This window comes from Vulpes vulpes, chromosome 7, assembly GCF_048418805.1.
Source record: "Vulpes vulpes isolate BD-2025 chromosome 7, VulVul3, whole genome shotgun sequence".
Taxonomy (NCBI): domain Eukaryota; kingdom Metazoa; phylum Chordata; class Mammalia; order Carnivora; family Canidae; genus Vulpes; species Vulpes vulpes.
The window spans coordinates 58254784-58278714 of NC_132786.1; the positions used below are offsets into that span (position 1 = coordinate 58254784).

Below are 23931 nucleotides of genomic sequence, written 5' to 3' on the forward strand. Positions count from 1 at the left end.
TCTGGCTCCTTTCTTTAATTACTGATACTGGTTATTTGTATTCTGTTTATCCCTTGACTCTCTCTCAAATCAACTTGTATGGGGTTTGTGCATTTTTTTCATCATTCCACAGAACCAACTTTTGATTTCATCTTTCTTCTCTATTGATTTTCTGTTTAATTAATATCTCTTACTATCTTTATTAACCTCCTGACTTTCTTTAGATTTAATTTGCTCTTCTTAGACAATATTAGCATATAGGAACTATAAATCTATTTCCAAATGCTAATTTGGCTTTATCTCATACAGTCTGATATGATATGTTTTCCTTTTTTTTTCGATTCAAAATGCTTACTCATTTTTGTTCAGAGTGTGTTGTTTAATTTCCAAATAGATGAGAATTTTCCTGATACTGAATATTGGTTCTTACTTTACTTCTGTTAGGGTCACAGGATACACTTTGTATGATTTGTATAATTTTGTTTCCCATGCCAAAACAAAATTTTGTGGTTTATATTGGTAAGTGCACACTTAAAAAGAATGTTTTTTCTGCTGTGGTTGTGTGAAAATTTTAAAATTAGATTAATTAGATTAAATTCATTTTAGTATTATTTAGATCTTTTATATGCTTACTGAGTGGCCTCTTGTGTTACTGATAACTGAAAAAGAATTTTTTTGTTCAGATATAATTACTAACATTATATTAGTTTCAGTTATACAAAGTAATGATTCAATATATGTGTATATCATGAAGTGATCACCACAGTAAATCTACTTAACATCCATCACCATACAGTTATAAATTTTGTTTCCTTGTGATGAGAACTTTTAAGATTTATTCTTTTAATAACTTCCAAATATATAGTGTTATTGACTGTAGTAATGGTGCTGTACATTATATCCTGAGGGCTTATTTATTTTATAACTGGAAATTTGTACCTTTTGATTCCTTCACCCATTTCACCATGCATCCCCCACCCCTGCCTCTGGCAACTGCCAATCTTTATATCAATGAGGTGTTGTTTTTTCTTTTTTTCTCATTTGGATTCCCCTTGAAATCAAACACTGTTGGTCTTGCTCTTTCTGACTTATTTCACTTATTATTTCACTTTCACTTATTTCACTTCTGATGTAAGGCCATCAGAATCCATCCATACTGTAATAAATGGCATGATTCCCTTCCTTTTGTGACTTAATGATATTCCAGTGTGTGTGTGTGTGTGTGTGTGTGTGTGTGTGTGTACATATACACTTATATCACATTTTCTTCAGCCATCCATCCCTGGAACCTGTGAATAATGTCACCTCCTATGGCAAAGTAGTTTGAGGTGGAAGGTGGAATTAAGGATGCTAATCAGCTGATCGTAAAATAGGGATAATATCTTGGATTACCCAGGTGGGCCCAATGTAATGACAAGGCTCCTAAAAAAAATGGAAGAGAGAGGCAGAAGGTAAGTTTTGAATGTGAGGATGTGAGAAGGATGCAAGCCTATTAAATGGGTGAAGCATGATTGCCTGTGATAGTTCCCATTGCTGTCCCAACCATGGAGGAAGGGAACCATAGAGCTTCCAGAAGGGAATTCAGCCCTGCTGATATCTTGATCTTAACCCATTGAGATCCATGTCATTGGATCTTTGGTTAAATTCTAACCTACAGAACTATTCAAATAATTAACTGTCTTGCTTTAAGTCACAAAATCTGTGGTGATTTGTTACAGCAGGCATTGGAAGCCATGCAGTGCTTTACAGGATGTAAGGAAAAGCCAAAAGACCATGCCCAGTGAAAGGTGATAACTTGAGAAATTCCATAGATCTCAGCCAGGAATACAAGGATGGGCCAGAGTGCTACCTTCAGAAAGGATGTAGAAGAGACTATTTGGTATCTGGGTCGGTGTTGCTCTGTCTAGAAATTCAGATTTCTGGTAGAGTCTGACTGGTGTGGGGAAATCCAATTGTGTGAGTTCCTGGACATTGCCCCTTTGTCAGGGAGGGAGACCCCACAAGGCTGCACGGAATGAGGTAGTGCATTTTCCCGTTGGAAGGCCATTAGTGTCCTCAGATGAAGTGGCTGGGGGAGTTTGTCCAGACCCAGTAGAAAGATGGGAACCAAAGAGTAATGGAGTGAAAATGTGCAATATGACTTTTTAAAATAGGTCTCATGTTTGCTAGTTTTGCTTTATTATTTATTCAGGTCTCAATAGGAATCCCTTTGAGAAGACAGAAAAAGAGACGGAGAGAGAGCACACAGAATAGAGAATAAAACATCTAAAGAAACACAAAGCTTCAAAAAGAGTTGATCATTCCTTGGGCGTAGTAGGCTCGATGATGGACTCGAACACCATGGGCCGGCAGCATGCTTGGCCATTTAAACACCTCCCGGCATGGATTTCTGTTTCCAGGCAAAACTCCTGGCAAGAGCCATTTGGATGCTCACAGATCTCCTTGAATCTGCCCCTGGCTGCACAGAAAAGAGGGTTATTGTAACTATGTCTCCGTAAATTTTTATTGAATTACTGGGTGGGAGGAGTGTCTGGAAACAATCTTGGGCAGATTTTGTCATTGTTGTTGTTATTTAATTCCTTAAACCAACACTTAAAAAAATATGCCTTCACTCCAAATTTGGATTTGGGGCATTCTTTTTTTTTTTAAAAAGGATTTATTTATTCATATGTAGAGAGAGAGAGAGAGACACAGGCAGAGTGGGAGAAGCAGGCTCCATGCCGGGAACCTGACACGGACTCAATCCCGGGACCCCAGGATCGTGCCCTGGGCCAAAGGCAGGTGCCAAACCGCTGAGCCAACCAGGGATCCCCGGATTTGGGGCATTCTTGAAAATCAGGCACTATCTGGGGCGTCTAGGTAAGAAAGCCTCCACCGGGATGACCTGCCTCCTTCAGAAGGTCTTTGGGGACTGTGCTGACGCCAGTCTTTCCTCCTCATCTCCTATCACTGATGGAAGAGATAGGTTTTCTTTAGTTTCAGTCTTGTGCTGCTAATTTTCCTAAAGCAGAAGAAACTTTAGAGAAATCTTTCTGTGTGTACCTTTGAAAACTGGAAGAAAAGAGAGATCTAAAAAGAGAAGATGCTTCAGGGAAATTGTTACTGAGGTTATCTTCCTGGAGGCAGAGAACACTCCCACATATAAAATATGAAGAGAGTGTCCCAGTCACGTCAGATACTCCACTCACCCCTTGTTCGTCTGAACTGGCCTTTCAGGTTGCAAGCCTGCTCTCAAAAGTGGTTCTTCGTAAGGGCTGAACAAATATAGCTGTTAAAAACGTCGAATAATATTTGATTTGTGTTTTACTGCTTACTGTTGTGGGGTGAGCTACATACGATGGGGTGCTCAGTTTCAAAAGGGGGGCACACTTTCAAGTCGTCTTCATATGTAATAAAGTGTACCTTTTCCATGACAACTTCTTAAGCTCTTGGCTGACATTAAGAGAAGTACCCACAACCAGCACTTCTAGGTGTTTGTATTGGGAAACACAAAGGCCAATTCTTTTTTTAAAGATTTTATTTAGCTATTTGACAAAGAGAGAGTGAGAGAACACAAGCAGGGTGAGGGGCAGAGGGAGAAGGAGAAGCAGGCTCCCCATGGAGCAGGGAGCCGGAATGCAGGGCTTCATCCCAGGATCCTGAGATCATGACCTGAGCCAAAGGCAGATGCTTAGCTGACGGAGTCACCCAGTTGCCCCATAAAGGCCAGTTCTTGAAGACCTTCAGATCAGTAGAGGGCATTATGTAAATTCAGTAAATGCCTATTGAATGGATTGAACTGAAATTCAAATGCATTCAGTTGAATTCAACTTTTCAAGATTCACAAGGCCATTAGTTCATAGATGTGAGGATCAACATCAGATTTTTACCCAAAATGTGAACTGGGAAATAATTTTAAGGGTACTTTTTTTTCCCCTTGGGTTTTCTTTAAGGATTATTTATTTATTTATTTATTTATTGTGAGAGACAAAGAGAGCATGAGTGAGGGGAGTGGCAAGGGTAGAGGGAGAGAATATCTAGCAGATTCCCTGCTGAGCCCAGAGCCCAACTCAGGGCTTGATCTCATGACTCTGAGATCCTGACCTGAGCCAAGAGTCAGAGGCTAAACTGACTGAGTGCCCCCAGGTGTTTCTGTTTCAAGTCAACGATCATCCTAAGTGTTGAGCACTATGCAGAAAGGAGCTGCAATCTAAGTTTTTCAATCCTTAGACTGTACATCTCTCCATTTTGTCTATAAATTAACTCAACTACTATATACACAGGCCCCATTACTGTTGCTAAAACTGGCCCATTGGCACTAGGATCATAGGAAAGGAGTATATTATAGAGGATGAACCAGTGACATGAGGTGTCTTATGTGATAAATCACTGTTGAATACCCCATCATTCTTGGACTTCTTCCATTCTCTGATGGTGTGGTTTCCTGTTTGACTTCACTTTTTGATGATGAGTTCTCTGGGTGCAAGAATCACAGCTTATTCTTCCCTGTACATACCAGAACCTGACTGAAGCCTTGGCATGTAATAGGCATTCAGTCAGTGAGTGGAAAATCATTAAGACACGGCTCCTGCTCATCCTGTAACATGTTTGTATGGGAATTGGCTGTTACTGTCAGTGCACATGTCTTGGCATTAGGTGTGCAATTTTGCTGCAGTTGACTACTGAGCATTAAATTTTTACATCACAAAGGAGCTTTGTAAAGGATGACACACCATCACTCAGGTGTAAGAATCCAAGTCCTATTCAGGGCATTTTTCTTACTTTTCATTTTTATTAGTTCTTTGCTAGTGAATCATTTATATTGCATAATATCGTATCTAGCTCTTTGCTTCCAAAACATAAGCTGGAGTTACAATGAACATAGAGATTATCTGATCTCATGAATTATCCTACAGATGAGGAAATGAGGCAAGGGGAAAGGGAGCAACTTATCCAAGCTCACCTAATGCTTTTGTGATGGAGGGGAATGGGAGACGTCTGGGGCCTCAGTTCCATTGAATCCTCCCCTCTTGTTCCCACTCTGTATCCCCCTCTGTTACCCTGGCTTCCAAAAGAAAAGCTTTAGTCCCACTGCAAATGACACCTAAGGGCAGCAGGAAAAGCCACCACACCCCCTTGCCCCACCACATAGACGTGTCCTATAGTCCCATATCCCAGTACAGTGGATTACTGGAAATGTTTTTTGCCTCTTGCTTTTCTAACCATCACATTATTTTCCCTTACTTTGGTTCAGTGACAGTGAAAACAACAATAACAACAACAACAAAAATGAATCCGTTTTCAAAGTTTGGAAGACTTGGTTAAAAGCATTCATTTCCTGATGAGAAGGACTTTCCTCCATCCAACCCATATGGTTAGTGAGGATACCACTTAGTAGGTACTTATCAGAAGGGTCTTTAGCAAAGCCATGTAGATACTTCTCCTTTAAGTTGAAGTCACCAGGGGCGCCTGGATGGCTCAGTTGGCTAAGTATCTGCCTTTGGCTCAGGTCATGATCCCAGGGTCCTAGGATCGAGCCCTGAGTTGGGCTCCCTGCTCAGTGGGAAGCCTGCTTCTCCCATCCTTCTGTTGCTCCCCAGCTTGTGCTCATGCGCTGTCTCTGTCAAATAAATGAATACAACCTTTTTAAAAAAAATTGAAGTCACCAGCTTGTGTGCTCCTTTTAATATCATTGGATATGGCATCACCTTTCACCGCCCTCTCGAGTCAGAAAAAAGGAAGCAGCACAATGGAGCCTTAGGGTGGAGGTGAAGACCATGCCCTGAGTGACAGGTAGCTCATTCAGTCAGCTTGGGGGAGGCACTCACTTTTTAGGGCCTTGATTTTTCCTCTATAGAATATGAAAAATAGACTAGATCATCAAGACCTTTTTGAATCTTATCAACAACAGTGAATGATTTTATGGTATCTGACCTCTCACAGCTTCTGTGCTCATTGAAACAAAGATAAATGTTTTTTGTTTTTTTAACAAAATACTCTTGCATTTGTTTAAAAAATACTTATTCTTCTCTTTAAATAAGAGAAAGCATTTTGAAGTTCATTCATAAGGGGCTCAGTGAGGCTCTTACATATTACATCCCAGCGGGATGGGGTTGCTTAACCTCAGCCCTGGAGTACAGACCCAGACTGTTGTTCACCCTAAAACTCTTGTGAGTGTGGGTTAGTGGGTATACAGAATATTACTAAAGGAAAGATGCGGATGAAAGCCTTGATAGACAGCTTCAAACACTCTCAGTATTGAGCTGCCCCATGATTTTCCTCCAGACCCCCTATGCCTCCACAGCTTAGTGCCTGAAGCATTCAAACATTGCTTTGCTTTGGGCTTTTGTCTTTCTTTTTGGTCATGTCTTATTCTTCTCCTAAATCTCACTTAGGAAATCTCTCCTTCATTGGTGCCAGGGCTCTCTTTTGGGACGTGGTGACTCTCCCCTGAGCAGTAGAGTAACCAAGCTTCTTGGGAGTCAAGGGCCATCACAGCTTTCTTTGTATGCCTGCTTCCTGGTAAGGGCGTCCCTGACTATGGGTGTCTAACTGCGCTCGTTTCCCATGCCTAGACTCTCCACACCGGAAACTCTTCCCCCCTGCTTCCACCAGATTAGCTCTCCTGAAGTCAAGTTGCAAGCAACTCCCCAGTTGCACCTTCCCCACCAATCTGAAGTATGCCCTACCCATGAGCAGCAAGCAATCCTTTAAGATCCAGAGTTAGCTAGAAAGTGGGGATTCACCAAGAACAGGCAGGCCTCCCACTATATTTTCTGGTGGAAATTTTGGGAAGCATCCTTTTGCAAACACCATAAATTATAGCAACCAGAGTTCCTTCACCTATACGAGGACTGTCCACTTCCACACATCTAAGCCTGCTTTTTAATAATCCCTTCCTCATCCCTGAGGCCCTGAGTTCTCAAGAACAGAGAAGAAGACATTCTATGTGATGTAGAGCAAGAAGATGCTTCTCCTCCTTGGCCCACATGTCCCGAGTTCTGCAAATGTAATGACCCATTCTGGGTGTCTTGTCACTCCCCTGGGTGAAAGTGAGGAGGGCCCCACCCATTGCACATCTGTGCAGGTCACCCTACTACACCTGTTTGACCCCTGTCTGCATGCTGACCGCAGGAGGACACACTCCGCTACTGGGTCATTTCTGCCGCCTGTGTTTAAGTTCTACTGTAGAAGACTAAAATGTTGCAAAGGAGGAAGAAAAGCCAGGGACTGGGATGGAGCCTTGAGGGGCAGAGTCCACTGCAGGAGACCAACGGTCCGAAGGAGCAAAGGATTGGGCATGTCGTAGACTGGAGTAAGCCTTACAAGGAGGTCCCCTTGCCAGTCCCTCTGCTGGGGACCCTCCAGCTCTGGCGTGGCTCTTATGCCAGTACCTTGAAGACTAACTTTTTCTACAATAAGTGGAGGATGTTGGAAACCAAGATTTACTAGAAAAATGCCCCATTTGCTTTTGGTTATCTAGATCTGGACACTGCAGGTCTGCTTGCCTAAATCCATCTTGGGTGAGGGAGCAAACACCTGTGACCTCACTTCACCCCCTCCGAGAGCCCCGCCGAGAGCTGCTCACTGATGAGCCAGGCGTCGGCAGAGCTGGGCCTGCCCAGGCCTCGGACTTCCTAGAGCCTCCTGCTGGGGCCCGGCTCCTCCGGGCTGCCCGGAAGGTCTCGGGCCCGCACTCTACCAGGGCTTCGGCAGAGCTGCTCCGGTTACCTGCAAGGACTCGGCTCAGAAAGAAGAGCAGGGCGAGGAGCAGGCCCGCAGGCCTCATGGCTGCAGGAGGAGGAGCTCGGCTGCTCTGCAGAGGCAGACACGGCTTCCCGGCCGCTCTGGGGGCTGTCGCCGGGCTCGTCTGGGGGCCAGGTGCCCTTCGTCCCTCATTAGGGCAGTTCGGGGACAGCGTGTGTCCTACGCACACACCGTGGCCTCCAGGAGGAAACCGAGGCCCCTGCTCTGTGGGCGCCCAGTTCGGGCCAGGAGAGCGAGCCAAATGGGAACGGGAGCTGCGGCCCCTCCCGCCTCGCATCAGGGCGCACGGCCCGCGCTACCTGCACTCGAGTGCGGGAAAGCAGCCCGTCCGGTTAGTGGCCACACCTGTAGGGGCGCCCTAGGCTTTACGGGCCACTGAGCACCACGTCCCCCCGCCCCTCCCCCCCGGCGCCCTCTGGAGCCAAGGAGCAGCTTCCGTGGGCGGGGGGGGGGGGGGGGGCTCGGGAGGGGAGAGCATCCCTGTGCGGCCTCCGCCTCTGCGAACGTTGGGGAGTCCCCGGGCGGGTGCAGCACCCACTGGCTCCTGCCCCCGCGGACGGCGCTACGCGGCCTCGGGCGCCCCACCCCGAGACTTGGGGCGCTCCTCTGCATCACCTCGGGGAGGCCGGACCCGCCGATGCCTCCTTGCCGGGGGCGGGGGGGGGTCCCAGGCCCTCCGGAGCTTCCGCGAAACCTTCCAAGTCACCCTCGCACTGCGGCAGCTGCCGCTGCTGTCAAAGGAGGCGCACGGCGGGGCGCCCGGGGCGCAGGGGTCCCGGAGACGGCCACCGCCCCGCCAGCGCGCAACCAGGGCGGCCGCTGCCTGAAGGGCACCGGGAGGGCGAGGGGCCGCCAGAGCCACGCAGGGTTTCGGAGCCCCAAGGCCCGGAGGCCCCGCGCGGCCGGCCGGGGAGCAAGAGGACCGCTTTGGGGACCCCGGGCCCGAGCCCCGCCCCCCGCCGCCGCCCCCCGCCCCCCGCCCCACTGAGGCTGCTGCGCGTGCTGCGGCGGGCAGGCCGGGCTGCAGCCTCCGCTCGATGCTCTTCTCCTTAAGGGGTCCCTGCGCCGGTCTCTGTTTGCCCCCCCCAAGGGTCACCCTCCTGTGGCTCACGTTTGCAACCATGGGACACACTGCATGGTGCGTCCTGCGACTCCGACCCCAGCCCACCCCCAGCTGCTCGGTGCTTTCCCTTCACTCAGAGGGAAGTGTCTAACCCAAGAGTCACCGCAAAGATGAAAGCCATTGAGGCAAAGCTGAAAATGATGGCTTTTTTTTTTTTTTTTTGCATTTCAAAGAATTTATTTTACAATAGAAAAGTAGACCTTTGAACCAGCCAAGTTCAAAGTTAGAAGAAGGGACAACTTCAGTTCTGGATAATGCACCTGGATTTCATTCAGAACCACTGACCATGCGAGCAACCTTCCAGCTGGTCTCTGCGGAGGGTGGTCCCTCTATTTCAACACCTTTTTCGGTGACTGTGGCAATTTGAAACCTGTTATCGGGGCGGGCACCTCGATAATACAGCACTCGCATGCGGCGGTCCCCTAGCCCTCGGGCCTCAGTCTGGCTCAGGACTGGCTGCTTCTCCAGAACTTCTCGCAGCAGAGGCTGAGCCAAGTATGCACCATAACCCGTGGCCAGCGAAGGGGCCTCAGAAGCTACGCCAAGCCTGTCCACATAACCGAGGAGGCTCTCTCCATCAGTGTAGCCCCCAGGGACCCTGGTGTTCCACGGGGGCTTCATCTTGGAGCGACGGCTGTCCATGGCCCTCTAGGCCTATAGCTGTGTCCGTCTCCCAACAGCTCATCAATCACTATCCGGCCACATGTACATCTTATGTATATAAGCTCCATTTCCTTAGCTTAATATTACTTATCCTTATTAAAATCGCCAATATTTCTGTTATTCTGTTCATTAGCATGGTAGCTCTGATTGCCATTCATCATTAATCTTTATAATCACCTTCTAACCTTGGATCATTTCTGGGGCGGTCATGCAACACTGAGCAGAGGTTCCCTATTTATAAAGGCTGCAAGATTTACTGAAAGGGATTACAGACACACATCTACAAGCTGCTCCCCTGTTCTCATTCTACTGCCTGGGTGTCCTTGTCCCAGCAGAGCCTCTGAAGAAACCAGATTTGCGAGCCTGTAAGCCCCAGTGAGGGTCTCCTTGGCACCTCAAAGTCACCACAAAATTCTCTAAATCCCCTCAGGGGCACAGGATCCGTGACTGCAAGCAATAGCGAGTCATGGGGTGACAACCATGGCATTCCTGAGACTCTTCTGCAGGCACAGAGGGTATCTGGCGGGACAACTCTGGAGCTGCTGAGCTCCTGAAAATGTACAAATACCCCTCAGGGTGCCAGCAACCTCTTGTTCTGGCGGTGAAGACCCATCACAAAATTCTGTTCTAAGTCTCCTCAAGGTCCTGGGTGCGGCCCTACTGTCCTGGCAAGGCTAGACAAGCATGTGCCTCCTTAGAATTTGGTATCGGCTCAGAGCCCAGAAGCTGCCATTGCCAACACCAGAGGCACTCAGTGTGTCCTCGGCCTGCCTGAGCCTCTGGAAACATTCTAAGTACCTTCAGGTGTTCTGGAAATGCTGGTCCTGCACAGGAAGGCATGCAGCTCGTGACCATCCAGCATGAGCAAGGGCAGTGTTGAGTCGGGCAGGGAGTCCTTGAACCACTCATGGTGGCCTGTCGCCCCCTGCTGGACCAGGAACCACCGCTGTGGACACCTTCCTATAGCCCCGTAGGCTGAGTTGCCCCCTGTCCACCCCCAAATGAGATCCCCAGGGTTCTGTGGGGGGAAAGCTGGCAGAAGGGAATCCAGGCAGCGATGGCTGAGGCGATGCTGGGGCTGAAAGCAGGTACAGCTGGGGCTTCTACAAAGGGGGTGTCGATCTGGATCTGGAGTCCTGCCTTCCCTGCGTGGAACCCAGCCACACCACCCAGGGGGTGAAACTTCTGAAATCCGGTGGGTGTGGAATGATGGGCAGACTCAGGACTAAAGTCCCTCCATCTCCTTTACAACATCCATCTGGAGTTTGTGCAAGAGTTCTCACATTCACCTTTGTCCTCCTCCTCCTCTGGTCTCTATTCTCCTCTGCTGCTACTTTCAGCCTTAATTTTTTTTTCTTTATGCAGACCTTGGACCCTGGCATCAAAATATCCCATTAGGCAAGAAATTGGTCCCTTGCCGATCATGTGTTTCATGAGTACAGGGGATTCCCCATTAGCTAACTTTATTACTATAATCATTACGTTATCATTTGTTAGTCATTATTACAAATATTTTCTTAGTAATAATATTCATCTTTCTTTTTAAAGATTTTATTTATTCATTCATTTATTCATTCATTCGTTATTTATTTATTTACTTATTTACTTATTTGAGAGAGACACAGTGTGAGAGAAAGAGTACTAACAGGATGGAGGCAGAGGGAGAAGCAGGTCCCCCACTGAGCAGGGAGCCCACCATGGGGCTCGATCCCAGGACCCTGAAATCATGACCTGAGCTGAAGGCAGACGCTCAACTGACTGAATCACCCAGGTTCCCTCATCCCTTTTTCTTATTATGGATTATTCTTCTGCGGTTGACTTAATACATCACTGTGGGCTTCCCGCAGGACTTAGAAAACCCTGCGGTGGCTCAGGTGGACAGATGTACATTTCTGTGCCTTCCAGCATGGTAACAGGATTTCTGGGCCACTGAAGGCACTGGGGATGTTTCCAGCAGCTCTGGTGATCTTAAGACGTCCTCATTACGCCTCAGTTTTTGTCAGTGCTGTCTCCCTGGCTCTGAGCTGAGGGAAGTGGAAGATACTAAGGCTGCCGGGACGCTGTAACTTAGAACATTTCTGTAAGCTCCAGTTGCCCCTATGCCTCCAGTTTGGGCAGTGGCAATCCCTGGCCTCCAAAATGACCGAAACTAGTGAGACAGGCTGCTGTGGCACCTTCCGCGGGCAGTCATCACAGGTTTCTGAGTCCTCCCAGCATCACTGAAACACTTTGGTTTTACCCCTGTCCTTCACTGGCACTCCATGCCAGCAAGAGGGGTTACCAGACCCCTACGGTGCCTCAGAATATTTTTAAGTGGATCTGACTGGCCAAAGGTGTTCTTGTTAGGACTTGCAGGCTGCCAAAAGCCATTGCTAGGCCCCTAAAGGGACCTGTAAATTTTTCCAAAGTCTCATCAAGAGGGCATAGGGTGCCTTTCTAGGTGTGACTTCATTACCTCAGGTCAAGGCCGTGGAATCATTCAGGAGCTCCTCCTGTGAAAGGACAATCACTGGTACAACAGGATCCTCACAGCAGCTGTGCACCTGCGTCTGTTGGGGACACTCACAGTCATCTCTGGCAACCAGACACCCTTCATGATACAGAAAATATATTCGCTGCTGTAAAAGAGAACCTCCATCATAATGGTAATGACAGTGGTCACAATAAAAACTGGTGAATATCAACAAGAATGATGATCATTGTCTATTGACGCTATTGGCAATGATACTAAACCTATAGACTTGGGGACACAGAGAACAGATTCCCCTTAGTGAATAACAGGTACAAGTATTGAGCCTCATGGGGTAGTTTAGAGTCCCAGAAGGCAAAGATGAAGAGCCAGAATGATAAGAAAATCCGCTTGGAGGTGGGCATGTGTAAACACGAGGACTCCTGAGTAAGCCTCGCATTACAAGGCTTATGGGGAACCTTTAAGGTACCCCTAGTCCTGGGTCTCCATGCCAGCCAACACCTGGTAGCTTTCAGGAGAGGAGACAGCTGGCTGTTGTGGCAGGGCTCCTCCCAACAAGGGAGGGCTCCAGACTCAGCACCTGGCACCCAGAAGCACAGACTATGACAAACAAGAAGCCCCCAGTATTGTGTCATCCCAAACCATCTTGCTGCTCTTCTACTGTCTGCACTTACAGGCCCTTCAGGACTGATGTATCTGGGTACTTGTATCTCCTCCAAGAGCTTCTGGAGGGGGTCACCCTTCATTCTCTCCTACCTGTGGGAGTGGAAATGGCTGAAACCAGTGGTTCCCAGGCTTCCTAGAAGATTCTGTTTGCTCCAACAGGCCAGTCACCCTTTCAGTGCCTTTTCGTGTTACTCCAGCTATCCCTGGACATTGGAGGAGACTTAGGAAATTTCTAGAAGCTCAGGAATTCTGGGAGGCTGTGTGCATCTTTTGCCATGGGTTCTTGAACAGATTTTGAAAATTCTGCAGAGGCTCTGATGAGTAGGGAGGCCCTTTCCTGCCATGCCAGTGACAAAGCACGGGTTCCTGGTCGCTGACATGATTTTTAAAGAAACCCTAAATCTCAATTGGTAACAAAAGCCATTCAAGAGCCATTGCTGCCAGTGGGAGGGGTTTGTAATCCTGAGTTTACTTAGAAAATCTTTAGGTGGCCAGTTGGTGCAAGGAAGTCTTCTCTGGGGGTTGCAGGTCTGCATATAGAGTTTCTGGCATGTGTGTGAGGTGTCTAATACTTTCCAGAGACTAAGATAAGACCAGGGTGTCCTTTCCAAGTCTCCCCTGCTGGTATGAGTAGGTCCTTGCATCCAGAGGGAGCTTGGAATAGTTCAGGGGACCCATCCTTTGAATTAGCATCAGGTGGTACACAGGGAGCCCGGAGGTCCTGGGTGTATGCATGTCTTCGGGTTCCCTTTGGATCGTCTTCAGTAGACCGGATGGACTTCACAAACTGAGAAACTTTATACAACATCATATATCAACAATCACACAAAAGATCCATGATAGGAACCATAATAGTAGTGAATGACAACAGTAACAGTCACAATGATGATCTTAACGACACAAATATTAATCATTTTCATGAAGATAATATTAAAGTAAAGCGATGGAGATTGAGAATGGATTTCTCAGAGTATACAACAATGTACTGACATAGAGGTTCATGGTATAGTTTGGAGACAGAGTCCTAGGACTGCACCATGAAATGTGGTCTGTGATGGCAAAGGAAGGCAGTAGCGGGGAAAAGAAAAGAAGCCACATGAGGCTACCAGTGAAAGTGGGGCCCTGTGTGCCAAGCATTGGTAAGAGACACTGGTCCAGGTCCTGCCTACCACAGGCACTCAGAAGCTTTCAGTAGTTCTGTCACATGGATGGCTGGGAAGGGCTCCCAACTAGGAAGTAGTGACCAGACCCCTTGCTGTCCCCTCCAGCCTCAGAAGCCCCGCCTACGCGGGGCATGGAGCCCCCAGTTCTACATCAGATCTCACCTCCTGGCTAGCCTTCTGCCATTTAGTTTCCCTGAAACCCATTATGTTAACAGTATCATCATACCATGAGTTCACCAAAGCCTGTTGGTAGGCATCATCCTTGGTACTACCTCACTAGCAGGGGGCCAAACACGCCAGCACCTGCGGTTCTAGGGCTACCATACAGGACATAGAAAATTCTGAGTTTGCTCAGACTGGCAGAGAGCCCTCTCTGGGACTTGCAGTTGAGCTCCAGGCCTGCATGCCTGAGGTGCTTAGAAAATTTCCAGAGGTTGATGCAGTCCTATGACACAAATGCATACAGTGGTGGCCCTGAGAGCTCAAAAATGAACTTAGAAAAATCTGCAGTTTCTGGAAGAAGGTAAAGAACACTGCTGCCCATTCAGAGAGAAAGGAATGGTTTCATTGCCTGAAAGAGATTCCTACATCAAAGTTCTTGAGTCAGAGGAACATGAGGAAAAAAGAGACACCAAACGAATATGCATTAGACCAGGGGAAATTCCTCCTGAAAAGTACTGGCCAAAGCCTGAATCCATCCTCAGGAGACTAGAATCCCCTCTGCTTTTCAATGCTGTCATGATTCGCTAGTCAAAATACAGAATAGGAAATCCTGAACAGGAAAACCACCTGCTCAGCCATTCAACCAGGGATATCCCTGCTCAGGTGGAAATGCACATTGGCAAAGTCCCATGTCTGGGAGAGTGCCAGGAGTAACAAGAGGAATAATAAGAAGGGTTAAGAGGTCTATGGATGTATCCCAGTAATCTCTGTACAAGTGTTGACACATGAACATGCATACACATATCATTCATGGATGACGAAATGAAGACAGATTTATTTTTGCGTACACTCATGCCAGTAGGTAGTCGAGACAACATTCCAGGGTGAACCCATATACAGGAAATATTTTGTGACATGGTCTGGAGTAGGCTAGGCATGTGGGGGAGGGGACTGTCTTTCTGCGTGTGTTCATGGGACGTTGTACTCAGTGTGCATTTGTGTACACTGGGCTTTGGGTTGTAGGCTTTTATTGCAAGATTTCTGGAGAGGACTGAGTCTTTTGCTGGGTCTGAGGACTTGCCAGTTGTGGTGTCTGGAAAGTTAGGTAATGATGGGCATGGGATGTTTGTTTTTGCAATAGGAGACCCATGTTCAGCGACTTTGAAGACTTCAGTGTGGAATATATTCCCATGATATGACGGGTAGGGGTTTTGTTTTCATGTTTTCTACTGGTATTGAGTTAATTTAAGTTAAATTTTTGGCAGGTTGTCAAAATAAGTTCAGCAGCGTGTTTTTAAGGAGCAATGGGCTGGGACATCTACATAGCTTTTAGCATGTTTATTACAAACCTGTGGTTTGGATGGAGAGTATATGGGATAAGTATGTGCATCCGGGACTGCAGGCATATGTATATTTTGCCTGGCCTTGGTTAGATTTGGGATTTTGTATTTGGAGACGAGTCTGTTTATTTGAATCCAGAAATAAGAGGAATGTTTGTGTTCTATATGCAGATGGTATTGAATTCATAGACTTCTGTGGTTAGAAAGAATGTAGATAAATTGTGCTTTAGAAAATTATTACAGATCAATAGACCCTCTGCCTTAATAATGGAGGTTTTTATGGAGATATCAATGAATCAGGAATTTTTTCCTGTGTTCTAGGCTACACAGTATTAATATCTTATAAAATTGCCCCAAATGCCAATAACAAAAAAGTTATCTGCTACCTTTCATTAAATGAATAGCAAAGATGATTACTGAGGGCTCCCCTCTGACATATATGTCGGAGATCCCGGATCTCCACCTACTGTCCCTGCTGGTACACGTGCTGTCAGGGGCATCCCAAGGGACCAGGAACACAATGTGCTGGCCAGGATGGCCCAGAGAGGGCATCCTTGGCCCTCCAGAATCACTACACTTTTCCAAATATATTCATGGATGTAGGAACTGCTCTTGTCCTCCTGAAAAGGCTGGAGGGTGAACATGCAGTCAGGAGCTTCCTCACAATTATCTACATCAGCTTAGAGCCCAGCGCTCCTCAGAAAGCTTTAAGACATAAGGACTCTGACTATGAGGGGCTGGCTCCTCGGGAGGCTGGAATGAGGGAGCTGTCATGAACCCGGAGCTCCACCATTCATTGTCAGATCTCAGGAAGACCATTTGGAAGGACTGGCCTGGAACATGGCTGGAGAGTGCATTTTCATCACAAACACATGGTCTGTGTGCCTCTGGGTTGTGCTTTCTTCACTTTCAACATGGCATGTTTAGAGTATTAATATATATATATATCCACACAGGAACTTATTTTTACCACGAAAAAAAATGAGATGAATGATGTTTGAGCATTCCAAAGATCTCAGCAGAATTTCAGGACAAAAGCCTAAAAAAACGTCTCAGGGGGGACACCATAATTACAAACTTCACACTTTCTACCCCCTCATGTGGTCAACTCCCCAGGAAGGGGAATCAGAATCTCTAAGCTCAAGCTCCTTCATTCCACCCTCCTAAACCCAAGAGAGAAACTGCTTCATTCCCCAATAGCTCCCGGGTTTGGCTTACAGCACAAATCTGCTCTCAACTGGAGGCTCCTTCAGATGTCAGGATATTCAGGGCCCTCTATGGTCACATGTACAGGAACCAGAGACACCCCCCCCCCCCCCCAAGGTGGGAGGGCATCATCCCAGGGATGATGGAGACACAGGTTCTCTTACACACATGCATTCCACTCTAGAGGGGCCGTCTACCCATCAGGCCATCAGAGTGCCATCCTATAGTCAATGATTATTTTCAGCTGTATCAGTTCCTGAAAAAGCAACTCGTTCTTCAGTGAAGGCATTTTCCTAAGGAATGCCTGGAAAATACCTTTTCATTGTAATAATAACAAAAACATAGATAGAAATAATTAGGGATCCCTGGGTGGCTCAGCAGTTTAGCTCCTGCCTTTGGCCCAGGGCGTGATCCTGGAGACCCAGGATCGAGTCCCACACCCGGCTCCCTGCATGGAGCCTGCATCTCCCTCTACCTGTGTCTCTGCCTCTCTCTCTCTGTCTTCTATGAATAGATAAATATTAAAAAAAATTATACTCCAATGCACACTTTCTTTTCACTCCTCAGCTTTCATTGGACCTAATTCTCAGCCAGGGAAACAGAGGTTTAGAGATGTGGGCAGACCTTAGTCTACTAAGACGCCATCTTATCTTACGAGCTCGGTTTTTCGTCGAGAACTTCCAAACAATACACATCCTCCATGCACCCCATTATCACATCAGTTGACTTCCAGCTTCCCAAAGCATGCTATGTGTAAACGCTTAAGATGTGATGGAGAAGGTAGGTTGGAGGCTGGGTGGTTTACACTGACAGGACTGTATCACTTGACTTCTACCTAAAGAGAGAGGGGAGAGGTTCAGGTACCTGGACTCCTTGACCCCAAATCATATACAGCCCTCCTTAATGTGTGTCCAGCTCCCCACAGATTGGAGACAAGTGAGGTGAGATCACCCAGGTTAAGTGATCTCTGCGCTGAGAGACCCGGAGGCCCTGTGGGAAAGGCTCCCCTCCACTCCCTCCACAAGAACCGCACAGCCTTTACTGCTCTCTGCCTACGAGAACATTCCCTTTCCAGAATTTACCTCCATGGGTCCCGACATTTAATATTTACAAGTAAATGTGAAAGTTAGAGAAATCTGTGTTAGGTTATTGGAAAACCAGAAGATGACTTCTTTTGGATTCATCTTTGAGAAAGTTCTGCAGCATGAAAAGTTGTGATTTAGTCTTGCCGAGTCCCCTCCGGCAGGATCTTGAGAATCTACAAAGGAGAGAGAAAAGGAGATATTTTTTTTTTCCCACTCACACATTCCCTGTTAATATTTATTTATTTATTTTTAATTTTTTAAAATTTATTTATGATAGTCACACAGAGAGAGAGAGAGGCAGGGACACAGGCAGAGGGAGAAGCAGGCTCCATGCACCGGGAGCCCGACGTGGGATTCGATCTCGGATCTCCAGGATCGCGCCCTGGGCCAAAGGCAGGTGCCAAACCGCTGCACCACCCAGGGATCCCTCCCCGTTAATATTTACTATATTAATAATATTATTATTATGTGATGCGACCGAAATTTGAAAATCCAGTGCTTTTTAATGTTCTTGTCAGAGAACACACATGTCTCTGTGTGACGTACACGGAAGGAATGAAAACCCAAGACTTCTCCCACACTTGACACAAAACATTCGGAAACAGAAAACAAAAACAGAAGATTAAAAAAAAAAACCTGACTTTTTCGGGCAGCCCTGGTGGCGCAGCGGTTTAGCACCACCTTGGGCCCAGGGCGTGATCCTGGGGACCCGGGATCGAGTCCCACGTCGGGCTCCTTGCACGGAGCCTGCCTCTCTCTCTCTCTGTGCCTGTCATGAATGAATAAATAAAATATTCAAAAAAAAAATCTGACTTTTTTTCAAAACTAAAAACGCTCGTTCAGGTGGCTCCCGAATAAAGATAGCGAAAAACGTGAAATTTAGTAACTCGGGGCACCTGGCGATGTCAGGCACGTCCTTCTCAAAGGCACGTGAACGTCTCCATCTTCCGCAGATGTTGTGCCTCGGCGGTCCGTCCTCACCGCCCCAGCAGGGGCCGCCCAGGCCAGTTCGGAGTCCACACTCGCCCCACAGAAAAGGGCACCAGCATTTCACGTGGGGGATGCAGGCATCCCGACGCCCCCATCTCCGCACCGAGGTCCCCGCGCCCCCCGCACCCGCAGGTCACCCGGCACACCCACCCGGATGCTAAAGCGCCGGGCCGGGCTCTGCGAGCGGAAGTAGGTAGGCGCAGACCGGAAGCGCCCCCGGGTGGGGGCGTAGCGAAGGCACGCGCACGCGCAGCACAGCCCTCTCCGCCCAGGCCCCGCCCCACCCGAGCTCGCCGTTTCCGGCCGACCCGGAAGCAGATTTCCCGGACGGAAGGGCGTCCTCGCTCGAGGCTCAGCGCTTGTGGCTGCAGCTCGCACGTGGATGCCCCCAGCGTTGCGTCCTCCACGCCCGGAGCGCGGGGCCTCGCGAGCCTTCCAGCCCCCCCAGCTCCGCCCGCCCCGCCCGCGGGGAGCCCCGCCCAGCCCTGGGTCCGCGTCTGCTTCCGGTAAGCTGGTTCCCAGGCCGGCCGCGCCCCGGGACCCCTCCCTCCGCGCCCCTCCTCGGGGAGCCCCGGTGACACCCCCGCCCCCCGTCCCGCCGGCTGTGCCTGCCCGCCTACGCTCGCGTTCCTGACGAGCCCCCGAAAAGTGTGCACTTCCTGGGCAGGGGCATCTTCGGGGGGGTGTGGGTGTGGCCCCGGGGCAGGGGGAGACCAGGGAGACCCCGGGACGGGGGGCGCGGCGGGGGTCCGATGGGCCTGGACCGAGCAAAACGGTGTGTGTGACCCGGGCTGGAAGCCCTGGAAGAAAAGTGACTAAGGGATGCGCAGGGCCGGGGTGGGGAGGACCCCAAATTCATTTATTTATTTTATTTTATTTTTTGGAGTTTTGTTTTTAATTTCCAACTCCCCACTCCCTTTTTAAAAACGCTCTGTGTCCGATCCCGACGATGAGGTCCCCGGGGTTTTGCAGCCTGCTGTCCTGGACACCCCCTTCGGTGCTCCTGTCAGCAGCAGCGGCCCACTCTTGTCCCTGCGGCCTCGGTGAAGATGCTGCTACTCACTCCTCGTTAAACCAACAGCGGGAATTTAGAGTAAGCAGCTAGTCCACATCATCATCATCCTCCCCTGCGTGACCTCCTGCCCTAAGCGGACAGTGCAGTGTGTTTCCGTTCCCTTTGCCCTCCCTAGTGACCGAGGGGGAGGTCGAGTGTCGGGGGGACTCTGGAGAGCGAGCCCATCCGTTCATAACTGAGGAAGTTACTCAGGTGGTTCCACTGCTCACCTCCTTTCATGTTCTCCAGTCTTACTAATTAATTAGGTCTTAATCTCCATGGTTTTTTTTTTTTTTTTTTTTTTGGTAGTTTAATAGGATGTTCTGGAAAAGAAGAATCAAATATTTGATATTGTGATTTAAAAAAAAAAAAGCATGAATGAGAAGCGCTCTTGCTCTGGAGTATGAGACACACGCTCTGTCGTTTGTGGGTTAGGGGTGTGAAGGGCAAACCCTGCCACGGGATCCCCTGTAGGCCCGGCCATCTCTGCAAGATGGTGCTGTTCCCTCTACTGGCTTCGCCTGCCCACCTCGACACACGCAGGGAGCCACAAGGCAGCTTGATGGGAAAGGATCCAGATGTTTTAAAGCAAGCATGGAACAAAAGCATCCCCCAGTAAGAGCAGGAGGCAGGAGGCAGGCGGTGCTCTGACTCTGGGAAGGGAGCCTGGAGGGGGAGTCAGAGTGCTGTCTGCGGCTTAGGGCTCCCCGAATGGGAGGCAGTCTGAGCAGCTCGGGGGCAGGAGGAGTGAAGTGTCTGCTCCCACTCTGTGCTCAGCAGGTCCCAGCAGAGACCGTGGGGTCCCTTCCAGAGGTCAGTCCACTTCATACACTCACTGCACCCCCAGATGCTTGGGCTCGCCTGCAATAGGGGAGCGTTCTGAAACAGCAGGCAGAAAAACCCACCTGTTGATTTTCACGTAGGCGTTGGATGTCCGAGTCCGCACTGTCAGTGAACAGCAGAGGACTGCCCTCCCCACGTCGCGAATTCCTCCCTGTGTGTGTGTGGCTGCAGTACAGGAAAGTGTTAGGTTGATTCTGAGCCCCGAAAGTCATCTCCACACTCAGGAGTGACTTGTCAAGACTGAGCTTGCCTGAGAAAGCAGCTTTTTGTGTGTCCTTTTTAATTTCTTGATTCTTCCTTCAATACTTAATTGATTTCTGTCAATGTTTCGTTGTTTCATTACTTAATCTTCTGATTTTCTTTTAACTTTTACTAATTATCTTCTTGATCTGTAAAATTTGAATTGTCAGTTTCCTCTTCCTTTTACGCAAGGAAGTTCAACAGTTTATAAAGTTTATAAAGTTCAACAGTTGGTTCCTTCATTTCCAAGCCCTCTCTGATAAGTATACTTAAAGTTTATACATGTTTTTAAAGATCTATTTATTTGAGGGAACATGCATGCAGTTGTGGGGGGAGAGGGGAGGGACAGAGGGAGAGGAGAGAATCTAAAGCAGACTCTGCTGAATGCAGAGCCTGACTGAGCTCAGTCTCACAACCCGGAGATCATGACCTAAGCCTAAACCAAGACTCAGACGTTTAATTGACTGAGCCACCCAAGCAGGTGTTACTCAAGTTTCTACATTTTTCGAGGTAATAGGCGTGGCCTTATCCCATGATTTTGACAGCTGATTTTTCTAGAGGGTCGGACAGTCGTAGGACATCCTCCCTGAGTCTGCCCTATCAGCACAGACCTGTCAGTACAGGACATAGAACGTTCATAAGAGAATGGATCAAATGGAGGATAAAGTTGTTAGTTTATAAGTAATAACAAAATTCATGATATGGCAGGAAATGACAGGACCCAAACATAACGTTAGAGATTAAAAAAAAAAAAAAACCTAGCTGAGATTAACAATAATTACTCACCTGTTATGGGAAAGACGGCATAAATATGGGATGTGAATCCAGGAATACTTTCATGGTTAAAAGCATTTACCTCCAAAATTACCTACCTCATTTGTGAAATAAGTTACCAACCATCTGATGAATTTAGAGGAAAGACAAGTCTATGGAAATTCATTTGTCATAGCAAAGGTTTGAAATAGCTTTTATTTTACATGGAAGTTAGAATCGACATGCAAAACCTAATAGAATTGCCAGGTATTTTGAGAAATGACCAGAATGACTTGAGATACTGTGTTCCTTATTGGAATTATTTCAAGACCTAGAATTTTTTTTTTTTAAGCCAGAAGATTTTATTTCTGCAGAAACAGAAATGTCTAATTCAGTTGTGAATGAGATGCTGATGAAGCTATTTACTACACTGTGTTGTGTATTAACATTTTATTTATTACCCATTATTTATTTATTATTTATTTATTTATTTATTTATTATTATTTATTATTTATTTATTATTATTCATTTATTACCCATTAGCCAAAAATATAAGGTTGACTTTCTGTTTTAATAAATTAATAAATTATTTTTAAATTTACACTTTTAGTTAACATACTGTGCAATATTGGTTTCTCAAGTAGAATTCAGTGCTTCTTTACTAACATATAACACCCAGTGCTCATCATAACAAGTAACCTCCTTAATACTCATCACCCATCTAATCTATCCCTCACCCACTTCCCTCCATCAGCCCTCAGTTTCTTCTCTATTGTTGAGCCTCTTATGGCTTGTTTCCCTCTCTCCTTTTTTTCCTTCCCATATGTTCATCTCTTTCTTAAATTCCACATATGAGTGAGATTATATGGCATTTATTTTTCTCTGATTTCATTTAGCATAATACATTCTAGTTCCATCCACCTTGTTGCAAGTGGCAAGATTCCTTGTTTTTTTTTTCTTTCTTTTTTGATAGCTGAGAAGTATTCCATTGTGTTTATATATATATATATATATATATATATATATATATATATATGTATATATATACTACACATCTTTATCCACTCATCAGTTGATGGACATTTGTGCTCTCTACAGTTTGGCTATTGTTGATAATGCTGCTGTAAACATTGGTGTGCATGTCCCCCTTCAGATCTGTAGTTTTGTATCCTTTGGGTAAATACCTAGTAGTGCAATTGCTGGATCATGAGGTAGTTCCATTTTTAACTTTATGAGGAACTGCCTCCATATTGTTCTCTAGAGTGGCTGTACCAGTTGGCATTCCCATCAACGTGCAAGCGGGTTCCTCTTTCTCCACATTCTCACCAATACCTGTTTCTTGTGTTGTTAATTTTAGCCACTCTGACAGATGTGAGGTGGTATCTCATGGTGGTTTTGATTTGTATTTCCCTGATGATGAGTGATGTTGAGCATCTTTTCATATGTCTGTTAGCCATCTGGATGTCTTTGGAAAAGTGTCTATTCATGTCTTCTGCCCATTTCTAAACTCAGTTACTTGTTTTTTGGGTGTTAAGTTTGATACGGTTTTTGTAGATTTGGGATACTAACCCTTTATCCAATAGGTTGTTTGCAAATAATTTTCTTCCATTCTATAGGCTTTTTTTAGTTTTGTTGATTGTTACCTTCACTCTGCAGAAGCTTTTTATCTTGATGAAGTTCCAATAGTTCATTTTTGCTTTTGTTTCTTTCCCTTGTCTGTAATGACGTGTCTAAGTAAGAAGTTGCTGTGGCTGAGGTCAGAGGTTTCTGCCTGTGATCTCCTCGAAGAATTTGATGGTTTCCTGTCTCACATCAAGGTCTTTCATCCATGAAGAATTTGATGGTTTCCTGTCTCATACCAAGGTCTTTCATCCACTTTGAATTTATTTTTGTGTACAGTGTAAAAAGTGGCCCAGCAGTTTCATTCTTCTGTATGTTGCTACTTTCCCCAATACCATTTATTGAAGAGACTGTCTTTTTTCCATTGGGTATTCTTTCTGCTTTGTAGAAGTTGAGGTGACCATACAGTTGTGGGTCGACTTCTGGGTTCTCTCTTCTGTTCCATTGATCTGTGTGTGTTTTTGTGCGACGACCATTACTGTGTTGATGATTACAGCTTTGTAATATAGCCTGAAAGCCAGAATTGTAATGCCTGCAGCTTTGTTTCTCTTTTTCACAATTGCTTTGGCTATTCAAGGTCTTGGTTCCATACAAATTTTAGGTTTGTTCTAGCTCTAAAAAATGTTTGTGGTATTTTGATAGGGATTACATTAAATGTGTAGGTTGCTTTGGGTAGTATAGACATTTTAACAATGTTTGCTCTTCCAGTCTATGAGCATGTGCTCTTCCAATCCCATGAGCATGGAATGTTTTTAAATTTTTTTGTGTCTCCATCAATTTCTTTCATAAATGTTTTGTAGTTTTTAGGGTACAGATCTTTTACTTCT

The 23931-nt window shown here is 46.7% G+C and overlaps 2 protein-coding genes, 1 long non-coding RNA gene and 1 pseudogene across 9 annotated transcripts in view; 1 reads left to right on the forward strand and 3 right to left on the reverse strand.

Moving 5' to 3' along the window:
• Positions 1–2182: 2182 nt before the first annotated feature.
• Positions 2183–7990, reverse strand: DEFB108B (defensin beta 108B). Its single transcript, XM_026015800.2, has 2 exons — positions 7690–7990; positions 2183–2437 (listed from the first exon to the last, which is right to left on the reverse strand). The coding sequence occupies exons 1-2, from the start codon at positions 7745–7747 to the stop codon at positions 2277–2279; spliced, it is 219 nt and encodes a 72-aa protein (XP_025871585.1). The 5' UTR covers positions 7748–7990; the 3' UTR covers positions 2183–2276.
• A 1110-nt stretch (positions 7991–9100) lies between these two features.
• On the reverse strand, positions 9101–9505 carry LOC112932847 (proteasome subunit beta type-4 pseudogene; annotated as a pseudogene).
• A 5274-nt stretch (positions 9506–14779) lies between these two features.
• Positions 14780–18752, reverse strand: LOC112932840 (uncharacterized). Its single transcript, XR_012002614.1, has 3 exons — positions 18500–18752; positions 17601–17776; positions 14780–17353 (listed from the first exon to the last, which is right to left on the reverse strand). It is a non-coding gene; the product is annotated as an uncharacterized lncRNA (long non-coding RNA).
• A 142-nt stretch (positions 18753–18894) lies between these two features.
• The window catches only part of LOC112932839 (uncharacterized), a 28200-nt gene continuing 23163 nt past the window's right edge, over positions 18895–23931 (forward strand). For all 7 annotated transcript variants that reach the window (XM_072763900.1, XM_026015803.2, XM_072763899.1 and 4 more), the window contains exon 1: positions 18895–19099. The gene's annotated coding sequence lies outside the window, so the exon portion shown is untranslated. The remainder of the gene's footprint in view (positions 19100–23931) is intronic.

Coding starts and splice junctions, on each gene's coding strand:
- DEFB108B (XM_026015800.2), bottom strand. CDS start 7,747: ATGAGGCCTGCGGGCCTGCTCCTCGCCCTGCTCTTCTTTCTGAGCCGA. Junction 2,438..7,689: donor TCTGAGCCGAGTCCTTGCAG/GTAACCGGAGCA, acceptor TTTTCTGTGCAG/CCAGGGGCAGATTCAAGGAG.